The sequence below is a fragment of the Microcebus murinus genome, chromosome 2, assembly GCF_040939455.1.
Source record: "Microcebus murinus isolate Inina chromosome 2, M.murinus_Inina_mat1.0, whole genome shotgun sequence".
Taxonomy (NCBI): Eukaryota; Metazoa; Chordata; class Mammalia; order Primates; family Cheirogaleidae; genus Microcebus; species Microcebus murinus.
In genome coordinates, this window is record NC_134105.1 from 34,269,250 (window position 1) to 34,296,527 (window position 27,278).

At 38.9% G+C, this 27,278-nt stretch overlaps 1 protein-coding gene across 1 annotated transcript in view; it reads right to left on the reverse strand.

The window, feature by feature from the left end:
* Positions 1-27,278, reverse strand: part of IPP (intracisternal A particle-promoted polypeptide) — a 48,314-nt gene that overhangs the window by 1,526 nt on the left and 19,510 nt on the right. Inside the window, exons 5-8 of the mRNA XM_075997830.1 lie at positions 26,987-27,154; positions 14,960-15,097; positions 12,381-12,503; positions 8,743-8,963 (exon numbers count right to left, since the gene is read on the reverse strand). Coding sequence (XP_075853945.1) covers positions 8,743-8,963; positions 12,381-12,503; positions 14,960-15,097; positions 26,987-27,154 — 650 coding nt within the window. The remainder of the gene's footprint in view (positions 1-8,742; positions 8,964-12,380; positions 12,504-14,959; positions 15,098-26,986; positions 27,155-27,278) is intronic.

The following is a 27,278-nucleotide window of genomic DNA, read 5'->3' on the forward strand; positions in this document are numbered from 1 at the left end:
AAAGAAAAATAAAAGAAAAAGCACAGGTGTAAATCTTTTTTTTTGGGGGGGGGGTCCCTGGGTGGGCTCCACAGGTGTAAATTTTCATAGCATTGGCTTAAGCAATGATTTCTTAGTTATGACACCAAAAGCACAAATGACAAAAGAAAAAATGGACTGGACATCAAAATTTTAAATTTTGTGCTTCTAAGAAAGAATACCATCAAGAAAGTGAAGAAAACCCATAAAATGGAGAAACTTTTGCAAATTACATACCTGACAACAAACTTGCTTCTAGATTATATAAAGAAATCTCATAATAAATAATAAAAGGACAAATAATCCAATTTTTAAATGGACAAAAATAGACATTTTTTCAAAGAAGACATAAAAATGACCAATAAACACAAGAAAAGATGCTCAACATCATTAGCCATCAGAGAAATGCAAATCAAAACCACAATGAGATACCAATTTATACCTACTAGAACAGCTATAGTAGAAGATTCAGGCTGGGCGCGGTGGCTCACACCTGTAATCCTAGCACTCTGGGAGGCTGAGGCGGGCAGATCGCTCGAGGTCAGCAGTTCAAAACCAGCCTGAGCAAGAGCGAGACCCCATCTCTACTATAAAATCGAAAGAAATTAATTAGCCAACTAAAAATATGTAGAAAAAATTAGCCAGGCATGGTGGCTCATGCCTGTAGTCCCAGCTACTCAGGAAGCTGAGACAGCAGGATTGCTTGAGCCCAGGAGTTTGAGGTTGCTGTGAGCTAGGCTGACACCACGGCAATCACTCTAGCCTGGGCAAAAAAAAAAAAAAAAAAAGAAGAAGAATCAAATAATAGCAAGCATTGGATGTGGAGAAACTGGAACCCTACTACATTGATGCTGGTTATTTTTCTTTTATTATTATTATTATTTTTTGAGACAGAGTCTCACCCTGTTGGCCAGGCTAGAGTGCCGTGGCATCAGCCTAGCTCACAGCAACTTCAAACTCCTGGGCTCAAGTGATCCTTCTGCCTCAGCCTTTTGAGTAGCTGGGACTACAAGCATGCACCACCATGCCCAGCTAATATATATATATATACTTTTTTTTTTAGTTGGCCAATTAATTTCATTCTATTTTTACAGTAGAGATGAGGTCTTGCTCTTACTCAGGCTGGTTTCGAACTCCTGACCTTGAGCGACCTGCCTGCCTCGGCCTCCCAGAGTGCTAGGATTATAGGTGTGAGCCATTGCCCCAGCCCGTTGATACTGGTTATTTAAAATAGTGTGGACACTTTAGAAAATAGACTGGCAGTCCCTAAAAAGATTAGACATATAGTTACGATATGATGCAGAAATTCTCCTCCTGAGCCGGGCGCGGTAGCTCACGCCTGTAATCCTAGCACTCTGGGAGGCCGAGGCGGGCGGATTGCTCGAGGTCAGGAGTTCGAAACCAGCCTGAGCAAGAGCAAGAACCCGTCTCTACTATAAATAGAAAGAAATTAATTGGCCAACTAATATATATATATATATAAAAATTAGCCGGGCATGGTGGCACATGCTTATAGTCCCAGCTACTCGGGAGGCTGAGGCAGAAGGATTGCTTGAGCCCAGGAGTTTGAGGTTGCTGTGAGCTAGGCTGACGCCACGGCACTCACTCTAACCTGGGCAACAAGCGAGACTCTGCCTCAAAAAAAAAAAGAAATTCTCCTCCTGTATACAAACCCACAAGAAATAAAACCATATGTCTACACAAAAACTTGTACACAAACCTTGATAGCAGCATTGTTCATAATGGCCAAAAAGTAGAAACAAACAAAATGTCTGGTGGGTAAATTATATTGCAATAAAGCTTAACAGCTTTATTTATTTATTTATTATTTTGTTTATTTTAACAAATATTTCTTAAAACAAAAAAAGTAGGGGCCGGACGAGGTGGCTCACACCCATAATCCTAGCACTCTGAGAGGTTGAGGCAGGAGGATCACTCAAGGTCAGGAGTTTGAAACCAGGCTGAGTAAGAGCTAGACTCTGTCTCTACTAAAAATAGAAAGAAATTAATTGGCCAACTAAAAATATATAGAAAAAATTAGCCAGGCGTGGTGGTGCACACCTGTAGTCCCAGCTACTCAGGAGGCTGAGGCAGGAGGATCACTTGAGCCCAGGAGTTTGAGGTTGCTGTGAGCTAGGCTGACGCCACGGCACTCTGGCCTGGGCAATAGAGTGAGACTGTCTCAAAAAAAAAAAAAAGAAAAGAGAAAACAAATCTTAAAAGTTTTGAATGTTTTACTAACCATAAGTGGTATAAGAACCATAAAATTCAAATAAAATAAGCCTTATTTCCCAAAATATTAATATGCTTCCTGAAACATTTTTTCCACAAGATGTTCCACAAATATCCAAAAAAACAAAGCAAGGTGGTGTGGTCAATTGAATTTGAGAGACTTAGCATAAAAGTTCATACAGTATATTATTGTACTAAATTCTATAAAGAAGTCCTGTGATATAGTCTGGCTTCCTCTAGCAAAAAAAAAAAAAAAGAAAGAAAAGAAAATATATATAAATTTAGAAAAATATTAAAAAACAAAAAAGAAGAAGTCCTGTGATAAAGAAACTAACTAAACTTGGTTTAACCCAGATTTCCCTTAATATAGTTGATTAGGGAAACTCCAATAACCTAAATCCTATTAATAATACAAAAAAATTAATATTCCATTGACATTAACTTGGGAAAAGTTGTCCTTATCTATAAGTCTAGGACATAACACATCTTGTACTTCATTATCCCAGTACTTAACACATTATAACATAATTGTCTATTTATTTATTTCTCTATATTCTTCACTAAAACATACCCTCCGTGAGAGCAGTGGCCTTATATGTTTAGTTTGTTCTTGTTTCCACTGGTATAGTGCCTGATCCATACTTACATGCTAAGAAGTCTGTATTTGTGAATAAATAAACTAATGAGCAAATACATGACAGAACAGTGGTTCAATAAAGATACAACCTGCCTTTCCCTATCTTTCTGTTTTCTTCCTTCACTAGCATAATTGAGTCAACCCAAGCACTGAGAACATGATAGGACACTGGGGAGTGACAGGATGAATAATGCTTGGAGATGGTAAGTAGAGAAGATAGCTAGTATAGCAAGGGGGATTGGTTTCAAGTAAATAAATATTTTATGGATAATGGAAGACAGGTTTTTAAATTTTTTCTTAAAATTTTTTTTTTTCTGAGACAGAGTCTCACTCTGTTGCCTGGACTAGAGTGCCATAGTGTCAGCCTAGCTCACAACAACCTCAAACTCCTGGGCTCAAACGATCCTCCTGCCTCAGTCTCCTAAGTAGCTGAGACTACAGGTGTGTACCACCACGCCCAGCTAATTTTTTCTATATATATTTTTAGTTGTCCAGTTAATTTTCTTTCTATTTTTAGTAGAGATGGGGTCTCGCTCTTGCTCAGGCTGGTCTTGAACTCCTGAGCTCAAAGGATCCACCCACCTTAGCCTCCCAGAGTGCTAGGATTACAGGCATGAGCCACTGCACCCAGCCTCATTTTCTTTTTTTCTTTATAGATAGGATCTCATTCTGTCACTCAGGCTGGAGTGCAGTGATACGGGTGCGATCATAGTTCACTGCAGCCTCAAACTCCTGGGCTCAAGCCGCCCTTCACTTCAGCCTCTCGAGTAGCTAGGACTGTAGGCATGTACCATCATGCTCAGCCTGGAAGGCAAGTTTTTAATTGATAGGCAAGATCTTTATAAATGTGAAAAGGGAGAAGGCCTGAAAGAACCCAGTGTTGTTCTAGAATTGGAGTTATCACTATGAACTCATGGCTTTAAAATATAAATACATAAACAGATATAGATATAGACATAGACATAGATAAACATGTGTGTGAATACATATATACATACATATATTTCCTAGCTCTGTTTACTTAGGGTACCTAGAAGCAGCAACACATTGACAACAATTAGTAAACTGAGTGTATAGATCTTGGTTTCTAAACTGTTCTTTACTAAAAGAAAATGAAGTTTCTCAGAGAAATGGCTGATTTCAGGGCTAGAGCAGAGAAAGTACAAGATAAGCTTAAAATATTTCTGCCAGAAAGTAAAGAAATGCTGAATGAATGATAGGAACATATCGAAAGGACACAGGAGGGATTTCAACTTCCAGCCATAATAGATTGTTACTAAACTTGCCCTCCTGCCAAAAACACGTAGAAAACTAGATAAAATATATGAAACAAAGTTCTCAGACACTGAACAACAAGCAATACAAAACTGTGATCCTTGAGAAAAAGAAACAAAGTGAGCTCTACGGTCATCTAGACTTTATGCCTGGAAGGGCTTTCTGAAAAGAGGTACAAGGAAGGGGATTCCAAACAAATCATGACAGTCAGCTGACTTTGAGGATAGAGATCAGAGTTTGCCTGAGGATAGAGGTCCTCTTGAGTCTTTGGCTAAATACTACTAATCATGCTATGGTGAGACTTCATGAGAATATGCAACGGACAACTAATGGGAGGAGTTATAAGCTGAACAATTCCTAGAGCTCACACAAGGCTAAGTGACATTTTAGTTCTGACCAGCCAAAGTGAAAAGACCTTGTTGAACGTATGGGGCATTCAGTAGAGATCCAAGCAGAGACATGCTTTAGTAGTAAAGATAAACTAAACCTAAAGGAAAGGCTACTCTAGACCTTTCCTACAACGCTTAAAAACAAGTCTCGGCTGGGCGCGGTAGCTCACGCCTGTAATCCTAGCTCTCTGGGAGGCCGAGGCGGGCGGATTGCTCGAGGTCAGGAGTTCGAAACCAGCCTGAGCAAGAGTGAGACCCCGTCTCTACTATAAATAGAAAGAAATTAATTGGCCAACTAATATATATAGAAAAAAATTAGCCTGGCATGGTGGCGCATGCCTGTAGTCCCAGCTACTTGGGAGGCTGAGGCAGGAGGATCGCTTGAGCTCAGGAGTTTGAGGTTGCTGTGAGCTAGGCTGATGCCACGGCACTCACTCTAGCCTGGGCAACAAAGCGAGACTCTGTCTCAAAAACAAACAAAAAAAAACAAGTCTCAAGCTGAGCACTGTCACACATGCCTATAGTCCCAGGTTCTTGGAAAGCTAAGGCAGGAAGATTGTTTGAGCCCAGGAGTTTGCATCTAGCCTAGGCAAGATCCCATCTCTAAAAAGAATTTTTTAAAAGAATTTTTTGATAAAAACAAGTCTCAAAAAGATTAATTTGATTTGTAAATAATTAAACTGCTTGCCCAAACTAAACTCAACACTTCTTAAAAGTGGAAAACAAAATCCAAATACTCAGCAACATAACATTCACAATGTCCAGTGTCCAGTCAAAAGTTACTAGAAATGTGGAAAAGCAGAAAAAATGCGACTCAAACCATGAATAAAAAAAGTCAACATTGAAACTCATTTTCAGGTAAAAAAAAAAAAAAAAAGTCAACAAACCAGGCACAGTGGCACATGCTTCTAGTACCAGCTTCTTGAGAGGCTGAGGCAGGAGGACTGTTTGAGCCCAGGAGTTCAAAGCCAGCCTGGGCAACATAGCAAGACCCCATCTCTTTAAAAAAAAAAAAAAAAGTCAACAGATACAGATCTAAATATGACAGAGATGATGAAATTACCAGACAAGGACTTTAAAACAGATATTATTGGCCGGGCGCTGTGGCTCACGCCTGTAATCCTAGCACTCTGGGAGGCCGAGGCGGGCGGATTGCTCGAGGTCAGGAGTTCGAAACCAGCCTGAGCAAGAGCGAGACCCCGTCTCCACTATAAATAGAAAGAAATTAGCCAGAGAACTAAAAATATATAGAAAAAATTAGCCAGGCATGGTGGCGCATGCCTGTAGTCCCAGCTACTTGCGAGGCTGGGGCAGGAGGATTGCTTGAGCACAGGAGTTTGAGGTTGCTGTGAGCTAGGCTGACGCCACGGCACTCACTCTAGCCTGGGCAACAAAGTGAGACTCTGTCTCAAAAAAAAAAAAAAAAACAAACAAAAAACCCCAGATGTTATTAATTGTTTGAGGATCTAAAGGAAAACATGAACATAATGAGGAAAGAAACAGAAAACACTCAAAAAACAGATCTTTCAGAGCTATAAATATCTGAAATGAAAAATTCCATAGATGGGATTAGACACTGCAAAATAGAAGTTTAGATACAGCAGAAAGTTAATGAACTTGAAGACAAAGCAAGGAAACCATCCAAACTGAAGCATAGAGGGAAAAAAGAGTGGAAAAAATAAACAGAGCCTCAGTGACTATGGGACAATATCAAGTGGTCTTGCATACACGTATAATTGGATTTCCAGAAAGGCAGCAGGAGAATATTTGAAAAAAATATGGCAGAAAACATTCTAATTTGATGGACGCAATAATCCCACAGATTCAAGAAGTTCAATGAATTCCAATCAGACATTTGATATTTAATAAATAAATAATATAAAATATAAAAACCGTTTAGAAGTCAGAGATTGACAAACTGGGTCTGTTTAAAAACAGATCACAATTATAAGTTGTCTACAAGAAGTATAATTTATAAAGACACAGATAGGTTAAAAGGTAGAAGGAAGTTGTGTGCAGTGGCTCACACCTATAATACTAGCACTTTGGGAGGCCAAGGTAGGGGACTGCTTGAGGCTAGGAGTTTAAGACCATCCTAGGCAGCATACAATATCCTATTTCTATAAAAAGTAAAAAAAAATTTGCCAGGTATGGTGGCATATATCTGTAGTCATAGCTACTCAGGAGACTGAAGCAGAAGGACCACTTGAGTCCAAGAGTTCAAGGTTACAGTGAGCTAGATTGTACCACTATACTCCATTCTGAGCAACAAAATAAGTAGACAGAAAGCAAAAGATATACCATGTAAAAACTAATCAAAAGAAAGCTCAACTACATTAATGGCTACATTACTATCAGACAAAGTAGACTTTAACACAAAGAATATTACCAGAGATAATGAGAAACATTTCATGACTAGAAAAGATCAATTCATCAAGAAGACATAATAATCTGAATGTATACACGCCTAATAATGTAACTTCAAAATCTATTAAGCGAAACTGACAGAAATGAAAGGAGAAACAGACAAATCCATAATTATAGATGGAGATTTAAATACTCCTTTCTTAGAAACTAACAGAACAATTGGGCAAGTAAGACAGGTTAGGGAAGACTTGAACACTAAAAACCAACTTGACTTAATGTACATTAGAACAGCAGTCCCTTTGAAACTTATTTTCAGGTCTAAAAGTAAAATAAAAAAAATAAAATAAAAAAAAAAAAAAGAACAGCAGTCCCCAACATTTTTGGTACCAGGGGACCAGTTTCATGAAAGATAATTTTTCCACAGACAGGGCTGGCAGGGGTTGTTGAGAAGGGAAGGTTTCAGGATGATTCAAGAGCATTATATTTATTGTGCAGTCAAACCTCTCTGCTAATGATAATTTGTATTTCCAGCTGCTCCCCAGCACTAGCATCACCGCCTCAGCTCCACCTCAGGTCATTAGGCATTAGATTCTCATAAGGAACATGCAACATAGATCCCTGACATGAGCCGTTTATAGGAGGGTTCACACTCCTATGAGAATCTAATGTCACTGCTGATCTGACAGGAGGCAGAGCTCAGGTGGTGATGTGAGTGATGGAGAGTGGCTGTATATACAGATGAAGCTTCACTCACTCGCCCTGCCCACTGCTCAGGTCCTGCTGTGTGGCCTGGTACCTAACAAGCCATAGACGGGTACTCATAGGCAGCCCAGGGGTTGGGGACCACAGCATTAGAACACCATATTCAACAAAGCAGAACAGAAAATCTTTTCGGATGCACATGAAATATTTAACAAGACAGAAACAATACAAAATATATTCTCTGATCATAACAGAATTAAATTATAAATCAATAACAAAAAAGATTATCTAGAAAATCCACAACATTTAAATTATTAATAAGTAACATACTTCTAACAACCCATTGGTCAAAGAAGAAATTACCAGGAAAATTAGAAAATATTTCAGAATAAATGCATATTAAAACACAACATATCAGGCCGGGCGCTGTGGCTCACGCCTGTAATCCTAGCTCTTGGGAGGCCGAGGCGGGCGGATTGCTCAAGGTCAGGAGTTCAAAACCAGCCTGAGCAAGAGCGAGACCCCGTCTCTACTATAAATAGAAAGAAATCAATTGGCCAACTGATATATATATATAAAAAATTAGCCGGGCATGGTGGCACATGCCTGTAGTCCCAGCTACCAGGGAGGCTGAGGCAGAAGGATCGCTCGAGCCCAGGAGTTTGAGGTTGCTGTGAGCTAGGCTGACGCCACGGCACTCACTCTAGCCTGGGCAACAAAGCGAGACTCTGTCTCAAAAAAAAAAAAAAAACACACACAACATATCAAAATGTGGGGATACATTTAAAACAGTACTTGAAGAAAATTTATAGTTTATATTGTAGAAAAAAGAAGGCCTAAAATCAATCATCTAAGTTTATACTTTATGAATCTAGAAAAAGAAGAGCAAACTAACCCCAAAACAAATTAGAAAAAGGAAAAAATAAGAATAGATATTGATAAAACACAAAATGGACAATTGATAGAAAAAATCAACAGCACCAAAAGATGATTCTTTGAAAAGAAAAAGAGAGAAAAAACCACAAATGATCAATATTATGAATTAAAAAGAGTATATCACAACAGATCTTAAAGACATTCAAGAATACCAGGATATTAAATATTTGAAATCATCCAACCTACCTCTTCAAAGGAATATTTTTCTACAGTATGAAGAGCATCTTGTGTCTCATTCCACCCTCCAATAGAATAGATGCAGTCATTGAGTGCAGCCACCCCAAGATATGCTCTTCTGGTTCCCATTGGAGGAAGTGGAGACCAACGCTTAGAAAGTGGATCATAAACTTCGAAAGAACGAAGCTCTATTCCTTCATTGCTGATACCCCCAACTACATAAATTAAACCTGGAAATGGAATATTTTTGCTCAGATTCTATAGAAAATAAGATACAAATAATGTTGAAGAGTAATAGTGCTTTATGTTTGCTTTGCTGGTGCTATTTTTAATCTAGGGTTTACAATATTATTTAAGAGAAAATCAACTTCTGTCTAGTTTATCATGTCTCACATTTAAGCATGTGAAAATTAGGGGAATTAATTTAAAGTGGCATTGAATTTTCAAATAACTTAATGATACTGTAACAAAATAATTTGTCAGCCAAGGATTTTCTATCTCATTGTCTGTTTGGTGATCTCAGGTTCCAGACCCACTTCTACCACCCATAGATTTAAAAAAAAAAAACAGGGACATGGATGTTTTTTTCCCTAAAAATGTCATGCACTTAAGCTGGGAATATGTTGTTCAGAGGGACATAATATAAAATAGAGAATTTAAATTAGAATACTATGTGGCTAGATTAAGGTATCAGAATCAATTTCTAGAATACTATAAAATATAACTTACAGAGAGTTCCTTATTAAATTTGATTTGAAACTAATGGTTCTGATAATCTACAATTATTTTTGAGTCCCTAGCTTTGATCTCCATGTTCCAAAATAAGGAGTTATAAAGAATGACATTTTAAGAAACATGGGCTACATGTTAGTAAACTTGGGTTTTAGTTCCAGTTTTGCCAGTAACCAACTATAAGAAAAGACAACTCACAACTTTCTGGATCTTCATCTTCCTCATCTATAAATTAGAGTTTGATATAGATAATTTCTAAGATGCCTCTCTAACTCTATGATTTTAGGTGGGGAGATAAGAATAATAAATGTAAAACAAATAGAAAACACTATAATATTAAACAATAAAATATAGTCTGCACCATGTAATTTGAACATTTAAATGCTAGTGGAAATTGGAGACAGTAACCACAAAGCAGGAGGAACTTAAGCTGGAAACATAGCAGGCTGAGCTGGAAGGTTTGGGCAGTTTGGGCAAGTTGCTTCCTACTCCATAGGTGCATATAAATCAACTCTCCAATCCTGGACAGAGAATCAGCTTCTATTTAAAAGAACTTACTACCTACCTCTTAGAGTATATCAGACAATTAAAATAATGTTTGTATACCACTTTAATATGCAGCACATCATTTTTCAAATCAGTCATGATTATTTTCTTATATTCTTTTCCTTTGGAGAGACAGTCTTATTCTGTCATCTAGGCTGCAGTGCAGTGGCATGATCATAGGCTGACTACAGCTCTGAACTCTGTCACAGATTATGTTCTATATGGGCCAGGCATAGTGGCTCATGCCTATAATCCCAGAACTTTGGAAGAATGAGGTGAGAGGATTGATTGTTTAAGGACAGAAGTTCAAGACCAGCCTGGACTACATAATGAGAGCTCATCTTTACAAGAAATTTTTAAAAATTAGCTGGGCATGGTGGTGCACACCTGTAGTCCAAGCACTTTGAGAGGCTAAGGCAGGAGGATTGCTTGAGCCTAGAAATTCAAGGCTGCAGTGAGCTATGATCACACCACTGCACTCTACCCTGGGTGATAGAGTGAGACCCTGTACCTTAAAAAAATATATGTGTGTATGTATATATATATTTTTTTCTTTTTTTTTTGAGACAGAATCTCACTTTGTTGCCCAGGCTAGAGTGAGTGCTGTGGCATCAGCCTAGCTCACAGCAACCTCACACTCCTGGGCTCAAGCAATACTTCTGCCTCAGCCTCCCAAGTAGCTGGGACTACAGGCATGCGCCACCATGCCCAGCTAATTTCTTCTATATATATTAGTTGGCCAATTAATTTCTTTCTATTTATAGTAGAGACGGGGTCTCACTCTTGCTCAGGCTGCTTTCGAACTCCTGACCTTGAGCAATCCACCCGCCTTGGCCTCCCAGAGTGCTAGATTAAAGACGTGAGCCACCACGCCCGGCCTATATATATTTTTTTGATGTGGACTGAATCACAATGTACTTTTTTTTAACTGCTCCTGAAGCATTTATGCAATGTACTTTGTAAAAAAACAAAAAAGCCCAAAACACTAAAGAAGCCTATTAAGTAGAGACTATTAAAATTGTTCTTTGTTTTTTGGGGTTTTTTTGAGACAGAGTCTCACTCTGTTGCCCGGGCTAGAGTGTCATGGCATCAGCTTAGCTCAGAGCAACCTCAAACTCCTGGGTTCAAGCAATCCTACTGCCTCAGTCTCTAAGTAGCTGGGACTATAGGCATATGCCACCATGCCCGGCTAATTTTATATATATATGTATTTTTTAGTTGTCCAATTAATTTCTTTCTATTTTTTTAGTAGAGACAGGGTCTCACTTTTGCTCATGCTGGTCTCCAACTCCTGAGCTCAAATGATCCGCCCCCCTCAGCCTTGCAGAGTGCTAGGATTACAGGCATGAGCCACCATGCCCAGCTTGAAAATTGTTTTTGATATTCCCTCCTACCTAGAAATATTTACTCAGATGGGGCTGGGCGCAGTAGCTCATGCTTGTAATCCTAGCACTTTGGAAGGACTGAGGCAGGAGGATCACTTGAAGCCAGCAGTTTGAGACTAATCTTGGCAACACAGCAAGACCTCCAACTCTACAAAAAAATTTTTTGATGGCACATGCCTGTAGTCCCAACTACTAGGGAGGCTGGGGCAGACTTGAACCCAGAAGTTTGAAGTTGCAGTGAGCTGTGATGATGCCACTGCGATCTAGCCTGGGCAACAGAGTGAGACCCTGTCTCCACCCCAAAAAAGAAAAAAAGAAATATTTACTCAGATGTTCATGGGAGAGAAAATGACAATAGCAGATGACATTTCAAAAGTTTATTTTGCTAACCAGGTATTTGTGCTTATCTGGAATTTTTAGTTCTAGCTTTGTTTATTTGGAAAAAATCAATTATTTTGGCAATACAGAAATAGAAGTCAATGATAAGAGGTACAAAGCAGAATTTCTATACTGCTAGTGTCAGTCATTCAATATTGACAGATCTAAAATATACTTTTATGAAAATAAAGCCTCAGGCCGGGCGCGGTGGCTCACGCCTGTAATCCTAGCACTCTGGGAGGCTGAGGCGGGCGGATTGCTCAAAGTCAGGAGTTTGAAACCAAGCCTGAGCAAGAGCGAGACCTCGTCTCTACTATAAATAAATAAAAAAGAAATTAATTGGCCAACTAATATACATAGAAAAAATTAGCCGGGCATGGTGGTGCATGCCTGTAGTCCCAGCTACTCGGGAGGCTGAGGCAGGAGGATCGCTTGAGCCCAGGAGTGTGAGGTTGCTGTGAGCTAGGCTGACGCCATGGCACTCACTCTAGCCTGGGCAACAAAGTGAGACTCTGTCTCAAAAAAAAAAAAAAGAAAAGAAAGCCTCAAACCTGAACTGTTTTTTCGGAAACATATTTTGAGGGAAAATATTTCTAAAGTAAATACCTTGCATTTCACAGCACCCAAAGTAGTAGCGTGACACAGCCATGTTGCCAACTACTTCCCATTTATTTTCATCAGGATCAAATCGTTCAATGGTGTTTCCTATCTCAGCTCCAACCCATCCACCTATAACCAAATAGAAAAATGTTTATTTCTGGGATAAAGGAATCTTATTTATGACAAAGAACTTAGAATACATCTAATCCAAATACTTCATATTATGGATCAGTATCGCAAGGACTAGAGAGGTTATTTGTTCCAAAATCACATAAAAAGTTAAAATTCGACTATGAGTAGAACTCAAGTCTTTTACTTCCCATCTAGTTTTAACTAGAGGCTAAAATAAAACAAACAAAAATAAAAATGTCAATATACTGCATGGGAAATAGGGTATTTTGCAAAACTAACTTTTGAAATGACTTCTACATATTCAGAATAGTTATCCGAATTGTAGCCAGCTCTAAGCTGAATCAGAGTATACCATATATTTAGTGTCATTTAAGGAACTTCAAAAAGGTCCTTCAATCACACAATAGCATTTCTTTAACACTCTCTAATTCTCTGTTTGTTTTTTTTTTTTTTTTTTGAGACAGAGTCTCGCTTTGTTGCCCAGGCTAGAGTGAGTGCCATGGCGTCAGCCTAGCTCACAGCAACCTCAAACTCCTGGGCTCGAGTGATCCTTCTGCCTCAGCCTCCCGAGTAGCTGGGACTACAGGCATGCGCCACCATGCCCGGCTAATTTTTTATATATATATCAGTTGGCCAATTAATTTCTTTCTATTTATAGTAGAGACAGGGTCTCGCTCTTGCTCAGGCTGGTTTTGAACTCCTGACCTTGAGCAATCCGCCCGCCTCGGCCTCCCAAGAGCTAGGATTACAGGCGTGAGCCACAGCGCCCGGCCTTGTTTTTTTGAGACAGAGTCTCACTCGGTTGCCTGGGCTAGAGTGCCCTGGAGTCAGCCTAGCTCACAGCAACCTCAAACTCCTGGGCTCAAGCAATCCTTCTGCCTCAGCCTCCCGAGTAGCTGGGACTACAGGTATGCGCCACCATGCCTGGTTAATTTTTTCTATATATTTTTAGTTGGCCAATTAATTTCTTTCTATTTATAGTAGAGACAGGGTCTCACTCTTGCTTAGGCTGGTTTCGAACTCCTGACCTTGAGTGATCTGCCCACCTCGGCCTCCCAGAGTGCTAGGATTACAGGCGTGAGCCACTACGCCCAGCCCAAAACTCTCTAATTCTTGAAATTAAAAGTGATTTTTCAGGCCGGGCACAGTGGCTCACGCCTGTAATCCTAGCACTCTGGGAGGCTGAGGCTGGCAGATCGCTCGAGGTCAGGAGTTCAAAACCAGCCTGAGCAAGAGTGAGACCCTGTCTCTACTATAAATAGAAAGAAATTAATTGGCCAACTAATATACATAGAAAAAATTAGCCGGGCATGGTGGCACATGCCTGTAGTCCCAGCCACTCAGGAGGCTGAGGCAGCAGGACTGCTTGAGCCCAGGAGTGTGAGGTTGCTGTGAGCTAGGCTGACACTATGGCACTCACTCTAACCTGGGCAACAAAGCGAGACTCTGTCTCAAAAAAAAAAAAAAAAAGTGATTTTTCCTATAATTTGAGATATAACTGCAAAATGAACATATTTATGGAAGTAATCAAATATAATGGATTAAATTTACACTGGGGTAACTGATATTTTTTCCATAATAAGCTTTGAGCAGGAGAGGACACTGAGTCCCATACAGTAAATTGAAGAAAGAGTGATAAAGAGAAAATAGCGGATGCTGAGACTGAGGGCTATGTCAAGTTACAGTTTTCCCTAGAACAACCTTGTTTGTAACATTTGTTACAGAGATAATCAAAGAAGTAGAATAACTTACTCAAAATTATTTACTGACTCTGCAATAATGAAAATAATCTAGTGCAGAACTGCCTTTTGGTATCTTTAATTTTTTGATATGTACTTTCTTATATTAGACATAATTAGGCCACTATACAGAATGGAAGGAATGTTATATATTTAATTAAAATCATGAGATTTAACTAGTCAGCTAAAGTGCTTCATTGCACATCTCATCTATATTTTATCTCCAATAATACAATTTTGGAATAAGAGTTAAAAGAGCTGATGAGTGCATCTACAGCATACTCCAGAGTCTCATGATGACAGGCCTTGCACTGGCTGAGAATGACCTGCAGGAAAATATGAGCAACCAGCAGCTTGGCTGGTTAGGGGTCTACTGCCTGCCCAGGAACTGCAGAGATGTGCTTGCTCCACCAGCCCCAGCCCCATAGGTGCTCAGTTCTTCCTGTGGCATCTCTTATGTGAGTGTGTCCCCAGGATGCACAGCCCAGGGGCAATCCCTCTGTCTACATGCCCCTGCCCACTCTCTCTCCCAAGATCTTGCCCAGTTCCCTTTCCCATGCCCCTGGCAGCTCCCAGAGTGTGCAGATTAAAGCAGGTAGGTTAAAAACAAAAAGAATTTAAAGAGCTAAAAAGAGGGAAGGAACATCTCTAAAATAATCAGAACATAAGAATTTAAATAATATTAGCTATCGTTAAACTGAACAGCATAATTACCCAAAGCATAGATAGCCCCGTAACACACACACACTCCTAAACCACAGCGGGGATGATTCATTGAAGCTACAGTTGTCCACTGTTTTGTAACTGGATCATAGCATTCAGTACAGTCAAAAATCATTGAATCCTTTTCACCTGAGTTAAATAAAAGAGACACACGTCAGAAGGTTTAGTAAAAAATGCTAACAGACTAGCACCATAATATAATAATACCATATTCAATAGCACTCTCTATTGTTAGAAATTCAATTATGTCTGATTTTATAATATTCATTAAAATTCATTTTCCTGGCAAGCATTATTTTGAATCTGTAGCACTGTCATTTATGAAAGCCCACTTATGAAACAAAGGCACAATTTTCCTATCATCTATTTGTAATTCTACCACCCAAAGAACCTATGTAATTTTCTTTTCTTTTCGTTTTTTTCCCTATTTTCAGTAGAGACGAGGTCTTGTGCTTGTTCAAGCTGGTCTCAAAATCCTGAGCTCAAGTGATCCTCCCACCTTGGCCTCTCAGAGTGCTAGGATTACAGGTATTAGCCACCATACCCAGCCCCATACAATTTGTATTTTAATACTTCTATATTTTTTCATGTATTAGTCTAGGTAGCTGGCCCTGGTATAATTTAAGGGTTTGGGTTTTTTTATTTGTTTTTTAGACAGAGTCTCACTCTGTTGCCTGGGCTAGAGTCCAGTGGCAGTGGTATCATCATAGCTCACTGCAACCTCAAACGCCTGGACTCATGCGATCCTTCTGCCTCAGACTTTTGAGTAGCTAGGACTACAGTTGCATGCCACTTTTTTATTGCTATATTGCTCAGGCTGGTCTTGAACTCCTGGCCCCAAGCGATTCACTTGAGGCCAGGAATTTGATGTGACAGTGAGCTACGATCATGCCACTGTACTCCAGCCTGGGCAACAGAACAAAACCCCATATCTAAATAAATATAAATAAAAAAAGATACCAGAACGACAGTGAAAGATAAAGCAGCAGAGTAGAAGATATTTGCAACACGTATAACTTTATTATGGCCTAGAATCCTGAATATATACAAAATTCCTACTGTGTAGAAAATAGTTAACATAGCAGGCCTGAAACTGCCTATCCTTAGAAAGGCCTGCTTGCAAAGTTGATCCTTGGCTGGAATCTGAGAATATGGCTAGTAAACAGTTCCCTGCACTGATATAAAATTTTCTCAAAAAGGTAAGAGTGGCTCACTGTGCTGAAAATGTATACAAACAATATGGTTTATGCTAAATACATGCTTTCCTTGTGAGGGTCTGAAATTTTGGGATGTGCTAGGAAGAAGGAGCCTTCCTAGCACATACCAGGCCAGTCCCCAAATAAAAACCTAGAGCATTGAGCTTCCCTGGTAGACAACACTTTGCACATGTTGTCACAACTAATTGTATAGTAATTAAGCATGTCCTGTGTGACTCCACTGGGTGAGGACTGCTGGAAGCTTTCAATCGGTTTTTTCCAGACTTTACCACATGTGCCTTTTCCTTTTTCTGATTTTGTTTTTTATCCTTTCACTAAAAGAAATCTTAGCTGTGGAAACAATTATATGCTAAGTCTTATAGGTCCTTTTAGCAAATCTCTAAACCTGGGAGTGGTCTTAGGGACCCACAACATACCTACAAATCAATAAAAAAGATAATCTTTAAATGGCCCAAAGACCTAAAAAGCCACTTCTTGAAAGAAGAAACCCCAAATGGTCTGAAAACAATGAAAAAGTGCTCAGTGTAATTATTTATCAGGGAAACACAAATTGAAACCATAATGAGATATCACTGTATCTTTACGAATAGGCAAAAATTGAATAGTCTGACAGTACCAAGAGTTGGCAAAAATATGGATGAAGTGCAAAACAATGCAGCCACTTTTGAAAAGAGTTTGGCATTATCTATTAAAAGGAAAGATTTGAATACATTATGACCTAACTCCTAGCTACTGATATCACTGGTTCTACTCCTAGGTATACATCCTAGAAAAATTCATGCACAGGGTACCTGTTGATACATACAAAAATTTTGATAGCAGCATTGTTGTTAATAGTCAGAAGATGGAAATAATCCAAATGTTTACCAATTATTTAGAATGGCTAAGTCAAGTAAGTAACTTAAAACAATCTCTTATCTTATAATAATAGAATGAAAACATAAATTTTAGTAGACTCCATGGTATATAATAGGAAACTGTAATGACTACATTAAAAATAACATGAATACATCTTAGAAACATAGTATTGGAAAAAATAGAGAATATTTATATTAAATATAATTCATCTAGATAGACTTCAAAAATAGGTATAAACTTAAGCATATTGCTTAAGGAAGTCTATGTAGGAGGTAAAAAGTATAAAGAAACAAAGGGAAATGATTATCCTAAAAGTTTCTTCAATTATCTATCAAACTGTAGATATATTTAAGCATTTCCCTATAAGTATTAATATTTTAAACATAAACTTTATGATTTAATGTAATCAACAATTATGTTTACTGAGCACTATAAAGTGCTTATTGATCACCTAATATGTGCCAGATAAAGAAAAGCTCAAAAAATTGTTCTCTCTACAATGGTCTTTGTTAGGAAAATTAAAAAAAAGAAAAAAAAAAAATTGTTCTGGTGATTTAGGATCACAACCACCTGGACAGGCAAGACTCAATCAACAGGCTGGGGCCAGGCATGGTGGCTCACACCTGTAATCTTAGCACTTTGGAAGGCCAAGGCAGGAGGACTGCTTGAAGCTAGGAGTTTAAAGTTGTTGTAAACTATGATGACACCACTGCACTCTAGCCTGGGCAACAGAGCAAGACCCTGTCTCAAAAAAGAAAAAAAAGATGAATCAATCAGAAAACACTATTCAGTTAAATAGTGAAATATTATCACACTGTCCACTACATTGGGATTCCTGGGAAGATAACATGATTTGATCCACTAAGTTCAGTCAAGATAGAGATATAAACAAACTTAGTGCTGATGGACTTCTTACCTATGCTTAAGAAAGCACAACAGCAAGCTCATCATAGATCCCAATTTTTAAATAACCACATTTATCTGCCATTGAAGATATCATAAACATGAGTTCAACAATAAGAGCAAAGTTAACATTTTCTGTTGAAGATGTAGCTACCATTGAGTATTCAAATAGTTTTCGTGCCATCCTTCTTTTACAACTGAGGGAAAAAAAAGGTTTTTTTTTTTTTTTTTTTTTTTGAGACAGAGTCTCGCTTTCTTGCCTAGGCTAGAGTGAGTGCCGTGGCATCAGCTTAGCTCACAGCAACCTCAAACTCCTGGGCTCAAGTGATCCTCCTGCCTCAGCCTCCCGAGTAGCTGGGACTACAGGCACAAGCCACCATGCCCGGCTGATTTTTATATTATATATATTAGTTGGCCAATTAATTTCTTTCTATTTTTATGGTAGAGACGGGGTCTCGCTTAGGCTGGTTTTGAACTCCTGACCTTGAGCAATCCGCCCGCCTCGGCCTCCCAGAGTGCTAGGATTACAGGCGTGAGCCACCGCGCCCGGCCAAAAAGGTATTTTTTGAGACAGGGTCTTGCTCTGTCACCCAGGCTCTGTCTCACTGCAACGCCAAACTCCTGGGCTCAAGTGATGCTCGTGCCCCAGCCTCCGACTAGCTGGGACTACAGGCATGCACCATCACACCTGGCTAATTTTTCTTTTTCTTTTTTGAAACAGAGTCTCACTTTGTTGTCCAGGCTAGAGTGAGTGCCATGGCGTCAGCCTAGCTCACAGCAACCTCAATATCCTGGGCTCAAGCAATCCTTCTGCCTCAGCCTCCCGAGTAGCTGGGACTATAGGCATGTGCCACCATGCCCGGCTAATTTTTTGTATATATATTTTTAGTTGGCCAATTAATTTCTTTCTATTTTTAGTAGAGACGGCAGTCTCGCTCTTGCTCAGGCTGGTTTTGAACTCCTGACCTCGAGCAATCTGCCCTCCTCGGCCTCCCAGGGTGCTAGGATTACAGTTGTGAGCCACCATACCCAGCCAATAACTGACAAAATTGAAGCAATTAAACTAGAACACATATAACTTTTCCTAGAGAAAGGCAAGAAAGACAATGAGGCTAAAACATAATGAGGGGAGAAGGGTAGAAAGTAAGATTTGACACAAAGACAGAAATAGAAAGTGAGATTTGACACAGAGAAACCATATCATGTAAGGGCTTCGTGTTACTGAAAGCTCAGCACTGGTCCCGGAGGCCATATCAGAAGGATGAGGACAAGTGGTTTAAGAAGAAGGAAAGAGGAGTTTATTAATTTGCCAGCAGTGAGGAGGTTGGCAGACTCCTGTCTCAAAGTACCAATATCCTGCCTCTAAGCAGAAGTACAGAGCTTTTAAAGATTCTGATTAATTCTTATCTTCAGCTAAAATAATCTCATGACCTCCACCGACAATTCCCTTGAGCCATCTCCTGTGGCACAAAGAACAAAAGACACTCCCCTGCCCCTCCCAACGCTAGCCAGAGACAGGGATGTAGATTTTAGATCTCAAAAAAAGATAAGGGGGTTTTGAAGTAACAGAAAACATGTTTACCCGTTTTTTTTTTTTTGTTTTTTTTTTGAGACAGAGTCTCACTTTGTTGCCCAGGCTAGAGTGAGTGCCGTGGCGTCAGCCTAGCTCACAGCAACCTCAATCTCCGGGGCTCAGCGATCCTACTGCCTCAGCCTCCCGAGTAGCTGGGACTACAGGCATGCGCCACCATGCCCGGCTAATTTTTTTGTATATATATTTTTAGTTGGTCAATTAATTTATTTCTATTTTTGGTAGAGACGGGGTCTCGCTCAGGCTGGTTTTGAACTCCTGACCATGAGCAATCCGCCCGCCTCGGCCTCCCAAAGTGCTAGGATTACAGGCGTGAGCCACTGCGCCCGGCCTTTACCCGTTTTTTTTTCAGGCCATTTTCTCTGTTACATCTGTAAGCTATGATGAAGACTGGATTTTATCTTAAGGGTGAACAGAAGGCAATGACATGATCAAACGTAAATTTTAGATTATTTCAGGCCACAGTGTACAGAACAGACTTTAGGGAAATAAAAATAGAAGTAAGAGATTAGAGTATTACAGTGGTCAGGCAGATACATCTGCATATATATAGATAGATTGGATGTAGAATGTGAAAGAGTGAGTATCATCAAGGATGATTTAAATTATGTCCTGAGTCACTGAGTGAATTGTGATTACCATTTAGCAAGTGGCAAACCCGAGACATAAAGAGATTAGGAAGTGAGGAAATCAAAGAGTTTGGTTTAGATGTGTTAAATTTGAAGTTAACATCAGACATTCAAGTGAAGTTTAAAATAGTTGTATATGTAAGTCTGGGGATCAGGGAATAGATGAATATGTAAATTTGAGAGTCATCAGTACATAAAGGCATAAGGCTAGAAGAGAACACTAGGAGAGTAAATGTAGATAGAACTGAGTCCTGGGATATTCTAATATTTATTTATTCATTTATTTTTGAGATGGGGTCTCGCTATATCACTCAGGCTGGTAACTCCTGGACTCAAGTGATCCCCCACCTTAGCCTCCCAAGCAGCTGGGATTACAGGTGCCAGACACTGTGCCGATTTTCATCCTAATATTGAGAGGTCTGAGAGAGAAAGAGGATCCCACCAAAAAAAAAAAAAAACAAAAAAAAACCACAAGAACCAACTGTCAGTAAAGTAGGAAGAAACCAAGGAGTTCATTAACCCCAAAGCACCTCCCCCTAAAAAAGGAGATGTATTAGTTATAATTTTTTTTTTTTTTTTTTTTTTTTTTGAGACAGAGTCTCACTCTCTTGCCCGGGTTGGAGTTCTGTGGCATCAGCCTAGCTCACAGCAACCTCAAACTCCTGGGCTCAAGGGATCCTCCTGCCTCAGCCTCCTGAGTAGCTGGGACTACAGGCATGTGCCACCATCCCTGGCTAATTGTTTTTTAAATATATATTTTTAGTTGTACAGCTAATTTCTTTCTATTTTTTTAGTAAAGACAAGGTCTCACTCTTGCTTAGGCTGGTTGAACTCCTGAGCTCAATCTGCCCGCCTTGGCCTCCCAGAGGGTTAGGATTACAGGCGTGAGCCACTGCACCCTGGCCTAATTATGATTTTTAACTTTTCCATATTGCTGATGCTTGGCATCTAGGGCCTTGCTGATCCTGAAGCAACTGCCCCTTCCCGGGCTAGCTGATTTGTACAGATAGAAAACTTGCCTTCCAGAGGGCTTTTTAAATGCAAACTAACCAATCCAGAACACACAACTCTAAAACCTCCTTTATCTAGCACCATTCTCCCCTTAAGCACCCCCAGGCCACGTACCAGACAATTAGGGACCATCCCTATTCCCCAAAGTCAGCTGAAATCATATAATCTAGCCAATCATTTAAACTAGCTAATCCTGTTTACTACACCTTTTCCTGTTTTTTCCTGTAGAAACCGAAATGAGGCTCTGGCCAACATTTTTCCCCCTTTCCCTTTGCCTCCAGACAGACTCCCAATGTAGCTGACAGTATGATAATTTAGTACTTCACTATTATCTGAATAGTGTTTGCTGATTGATTCTTTCCCATGGCAAAGTGTGCACCCTTTTCTTGGGAACTGTAACAAACTATCTTTTCAATGACAGTTGTCTACTGATCTGTTGTCCTCACCATACCTGAATAATAATAAAATCTACATTGTAAAACAGGGGAGGACTTTAAGAAGTAGGAAGCAATGTGTTAAATTATTCTGAGAGATTGAGTAAAATGAGAACTGAGAATTGACCCCTGGTATTGACAATGATGGTAACTTTGATGACCTTTACCAGAATGGTCTCTGTGGACTGAGGGGGATGAAAAGCAGACATTCTGATTGTAGTGGGTTTAACAGAGTTGTTGGTAAATAAAGACCACCCCACTTTTCTATCAAGAAGCAAAGAAATAAAACAGTAGCTACAGGAGGTCATGAGATCAAAAGAGGATTTATCTTTTTTTTTTTTTTTTTGAGACAGAGTCTCGCTTTGTTGCCCAGGCTAGAGTGAGTGCCGTGGCGTCAGCCTAGCTCACAGCAACCTCAAACTCCTAGGCTCGAGTGATCCTTCTGCCTCAGCCTCCCGGGTAGCTGGGACTACAGGCATGCGCCACCATGCCCGGCTAATTTTTTATATATATATCAGTTGGCCAATTAATTTCTTTCTATTTATAGTAGAGACGGGGTCTCGCTCTTGCTCAGGCTGGTTTTGAACTCCTGACCTTGAGCAATCCGCCCGCCTCGGCCTCCCAAGAGCTAGGATTACAGGCGTGAGCCACAGCGCCCGGCCTGGATTTATCTTTTAAGATGGGAGATATTACAGCAACTTCTTTGCTAATCATTCAGTAGAGAGAAGAAACCTAATAATGCCATAAAGAGTGGATAATTGCAAGAAAAAGATTCATGAATTAGTGTAAAGGGTTAGGACCTGGTACACAGGTAGAGACAATAGGAGTAGCAACAGTTCATCCATAGCGATAGGACAGAAAAGAGAGTAAACGAGCAGAGATACAAGTAGACCAGTAGCTATGAGAACCAAACAGAAAAACAGACAAAAGATATGAACTGGTTCACAGAAGAGAAAATACAACTGGGCAATGAAACATGTGAGAAGATGTTCTACTTCACCTATAATATAGAATATGTAAATAAAAATGAGATATTAGTTTTTTACCTATCAGACTGGCAAAAGTTAAGAAGTTTGATAATAGGCCAGGCATGGTGGCTCATGCCTGTAATCCTAGCACTCTAGGAGGCTGAGGCAGGAGGATTGCCTGAGCCCAGGAGTTTGAGACCAGACTGAGCAAGAATGAGACCCTGTCTCTTCTTAAAAATATAAAAATTATAATCGTTGTATAGAGTCAGTTAAAAAAGAAAAAAAAAGAAAAAGAAAAAAAAAGAAAAAGAAAAAAAATATATAAAAATTAGCCAGGTGTCATGGTATGCATCTGTAGTCCTAGCTGCTCAGGAGTCTGAGGCAGGAGGATCACTTGAAGCCTAGGAGTTTGAGGCTGCAGTAAGCTATGATGACACTAATGTACTCTAGCCAGCGTGACAGAGCAAGACTGTTTAAAAAAAAAGTTTGATAATATGTAGTGTTGGCAAGAGAGTAAAGAAACAGGTACTCTCATCTACTGTTGGTGGAGGTAACTTGTTACTATCTATTAAAACTAAAATTGTGCTTAATAACTAATCTAGCAATTTCCCTTCTCAACATATGCCCTACTGAAATATTCATATACATGCACAAAGAGACATATATAAGTATGTTCACTGGAATACTGCTTGTAGTAGCAAGAATTTGGAAACAAATTAAATGTATATCAGTAAAAGAAAACTTAAATATATTACAACACACCCAAAGTATGAAATACTATAAGTAAATTTAAAAAAAATGAGGTCTATCTCTATACATTGATTCATTAAGATATGCTCTTACACATATATAATATAAAGTAAAACAGGCATATTTTAGAAACCTATTGTAAGATACCAAGTATATATTTTAAAACCCATATAAAATAAGCATACAATACATGAATGCAAGAATAGAAAAAGATCTAGAAGGATATATACTAAATTGTTAATAATGATTTTTCCCTGGAGATTCTATGGGTAAGCATCGGGGAGGGAGTTTGTAGACAAGACAGACTTCAACTATTACTGCAATGGATTTTCTTTTCTTTTCTTTTTTTTTTTTTTTGAGACAGAGTCTCACTCTGTTGCCCAGACTAGAGTGCTGTGGCATCAGCCTACCTCACAGCAACCTCAAACTCGTGGGCTCAAGCGATCCTCCTGCCTCAGCCTCCCGAGTAGCTGGGACTACAGGTATGCACCCCCATGCCTGGCTAATTTTTTCTATATATTTTTAGTTGGCCAATTAATTTCTTTCTATTTTTAGTAGAGACGGGGTCTCGCTCTTGCTCAGGCTGGTTTCAAACTCCTGACCTTGAGCGATTCACCTGCCTTGGCCTCCCAGAGTGCTAGGATTACAGGCGTGAGCCACTGTGCCTGGCCTGCAATGGATTTTTTTTTTTTTAATTTCAGCATATTATGGGAGTACAAATTGTAAGGTTACGTATATTGCCCATGCCCCCCCCTGCAATGGATTTTTTAACAATGACAACGTAGCTACTTATTACTTAAATAATTAAAAATAAGTATTTTAAGTATAATAAGTAAAAAGCAAAAAAAATGTTAAAAACAATACGTATCTCAGAAAGTTAAACATACAGTTACTATATAACTTAACAACCCCACTCTTAGGTATATACCTAGGAGAAATGAAATACATTTCTACACAAAGACTTGTACATGAATGTTCATATGAGCTTTCTTCACAATAGCCACAAAGTTGTAATAACCAAAATGTCCATCAACTACAGAATGGATAAATGAAATGTGATATATCCACTCAATTGAATATTATTCAGCAATAAAAAGAAATAAAGCGCCAGTACATGCTATGACATGCTAAGTGAAAGAAGTCATATGAAAAAGGCCACATATTATGTTATTCTATTTATATGAAATGTCCAGAATAGGCAAATACATAGAGACATAAAGTAGATTAGTGGTTACTAGGGATTGGGAAGGAGATGGAGACTGACTACTAATGGGTATAGTGTTTCTTTTTTTTCTTTTTTTTGAGACAGAGTCTCACTTTGTTGTCCAGGCTAGAGTGAGTGCCGTGGCGTCAGCCTAGCTCACAGCAACCTCAACTCCTGGGCTCAAGCGATCCTTCTGCCTCAGCCTCCCGAGTATCTGGGACTACAGGCATGCGCCACCATGCCCGGCTAATTTTTTATATATATATCAGTTGGCCAATTAATTTCTTTCTGTTTATAGTAGAGACGGGGTCTCGCTCTTGCTCAGGCTGGTTTTGAACTCCTGACCTTGAGCAATCCGCCCACCTCGGCCTCCCAAGAGCTAGGATTACAGGCGTGAGCCACAGCGCCCGGCCGGGTATAGTGTTTCTTTTTGGAGTGATGAAATGTTCTGGAATGAGATAGTGGTGATGGTTGCACAACTGAGTAAATATACTAAACACCACTGAACTATTTACTCTAAATGGTGAATTTTGGTATTTGAATTATATCTTAATTTAAAACCCAATATTTAGAATATGAACCCAGATATGTATAAATCCTGAAGAAAGTATACCTAAATATTATTAACCGTGCTTACCTCTCTGTGGTACAATTGTGGTATGAGTGATTTTTATTTTCTTTTTCATATGCTTGTGTTTTAGCAAAATTCTCTACAACAAGCCTGAATTACTTCTATAATTTAAAAAGTATTTAAAAATTTGGCCAAGCACAGTGGCTCATGCCTATATTCCCAGTGTTTTAGGAGGCTGAGGTGGGAGGATCACTTGTGGCCAGGAGTTCAAGACCAGCCTAGGCAACAAAGTGAGAACCTGTCTCTAAAAATATTTTTTTAATTAAGAAAAATAAATAAAATTTAAAACTTGTATATTAAGGAATATCTTAAGACAGGAATGTTGATAGTATAATCTTAATAATAGCTAGGAAAGTCACACCATCTTGAAGAGACTCTTTAAGCACTTCTGTGGTATCAGTAAAGGGAATATATGTATATGTAAGTGTCACACAAAGACATTGTGACTCTAGGTTGAACAGGAGAGTTCATGCAAAAAAATTACACATAATTACCAAAATGTGTATAAAAGAAATTATTATAGTTCGAGTCAAAGATTGCATAGAATTATGGTCTTTATGCCGACAGAAAGTTATTGCTCAAAGCTTTAATTTCTTTGTTAGAATTTTCTGATGCACCATGGCATTTATTGAGTTAATAAATAGCTTAGCCGGGCATGGTGGCTCAGGCCTGTAATCCTAGCTAGCACTCTGGGAAGCCAAGGTGGCGGATTGCTCGAGGTCAGGAGTTCAAAACCAGCCTGAGTGAGACCCCATCTCTACTAAAAATATAGAAAGAAATTAATCGACCAACTGAAAATATATATCTAAAACTTAGCCGGGCATGGTGGCACATCCTGTAGTCGCAGCTACTTGGGAGGCTGAGGCAGAAGGATCACTTGAGCACAGGAGATTGAGGTTGCTGTGAGCTAGGCTGATGTCACCGCACTCACTCTGGCCTGGGCAACAAAGTGAGAGACTCTGTCTCAAATAAATAAATAAATAAATAAATAGCTTGATGGCTGTGTACCCTCTAAAGGAAAAACAAAATCAAATAGTCTGTGTCTCTCACAATTTAAATTGACAGTCCCATAGTCAGAAAATAATTATAAAATTTTTGATATATGACAACTCTTAGTGTTTTAGACTGATCCATAGAAATAAAGTAAAATGATTAGCTATAAGGTTTAAATATGAGTTACCTAGGCTTGCTATAAAGACATATTATCCAGAAACAATTATTGATATTAAAAGTATTAGTATTTATTTCTTTTTAGATCCCTCTCTGATAATTATTTCCCCCCAACATTCAAATTCCTTCTTATTTAATTCTATTCATTTATTGTTTTACAATTCATAATAATAGTTTCAGAAAACACAGTGATTTCAATCAAGAAATATATCCCACTGTCTAGTAGACTTGGTCTTTATATATCCCACTGTCCAGACAACTTGGTTTATTAAAAATGAATCATGGTGCAGCTTTTAGAATTTAAAAAATTTTTTATCATACAATATTGATCTGAATTTTAGTGCCACATTTTAGAAACAACTTTTCATTAAAATCATACCTAAGTATTCTGTCTTGTGACATATATATACATCTTGTGACATATGTATATATTCCCTTTACTGAAATAAATCACAATATCCATGTACTATGTAATATTCAACATCTTATATTTCCTTTTTCTTTCTTTCATTCATTTATTCAATAAATATTTATCAAACAAATATTTATTGAACTGCACTATATATATGTATACAACATAGCAATATGTATAAGGCATTTAAGAACATAGTCAACTAGACCAATAAGGGAAATAAGATATTTTTATTATTACCTCCAATAGCGTACACCATCCCTCCCAGAACTGCTACTCCCAGCCCACATCGAGCCTGATGAAGTGAAGACACAGTGGTCCAGTATTGGCTAAAGGTGTCAAAACGTTCTACACAGCTGAGGGCTCGGCTATCACTCCAACGCCCCCCCTGCAACCGAGTATATCCACCTAAACAAAAGAAGAGAAAGAAGTACAAGGAAATCCTTTACTGCTAGATTTGGAAATGGTAGTAATGAAAATAATCTAGCCCTCTACATCTAAACATTTAGTATAACTATTATATACTAAGAAA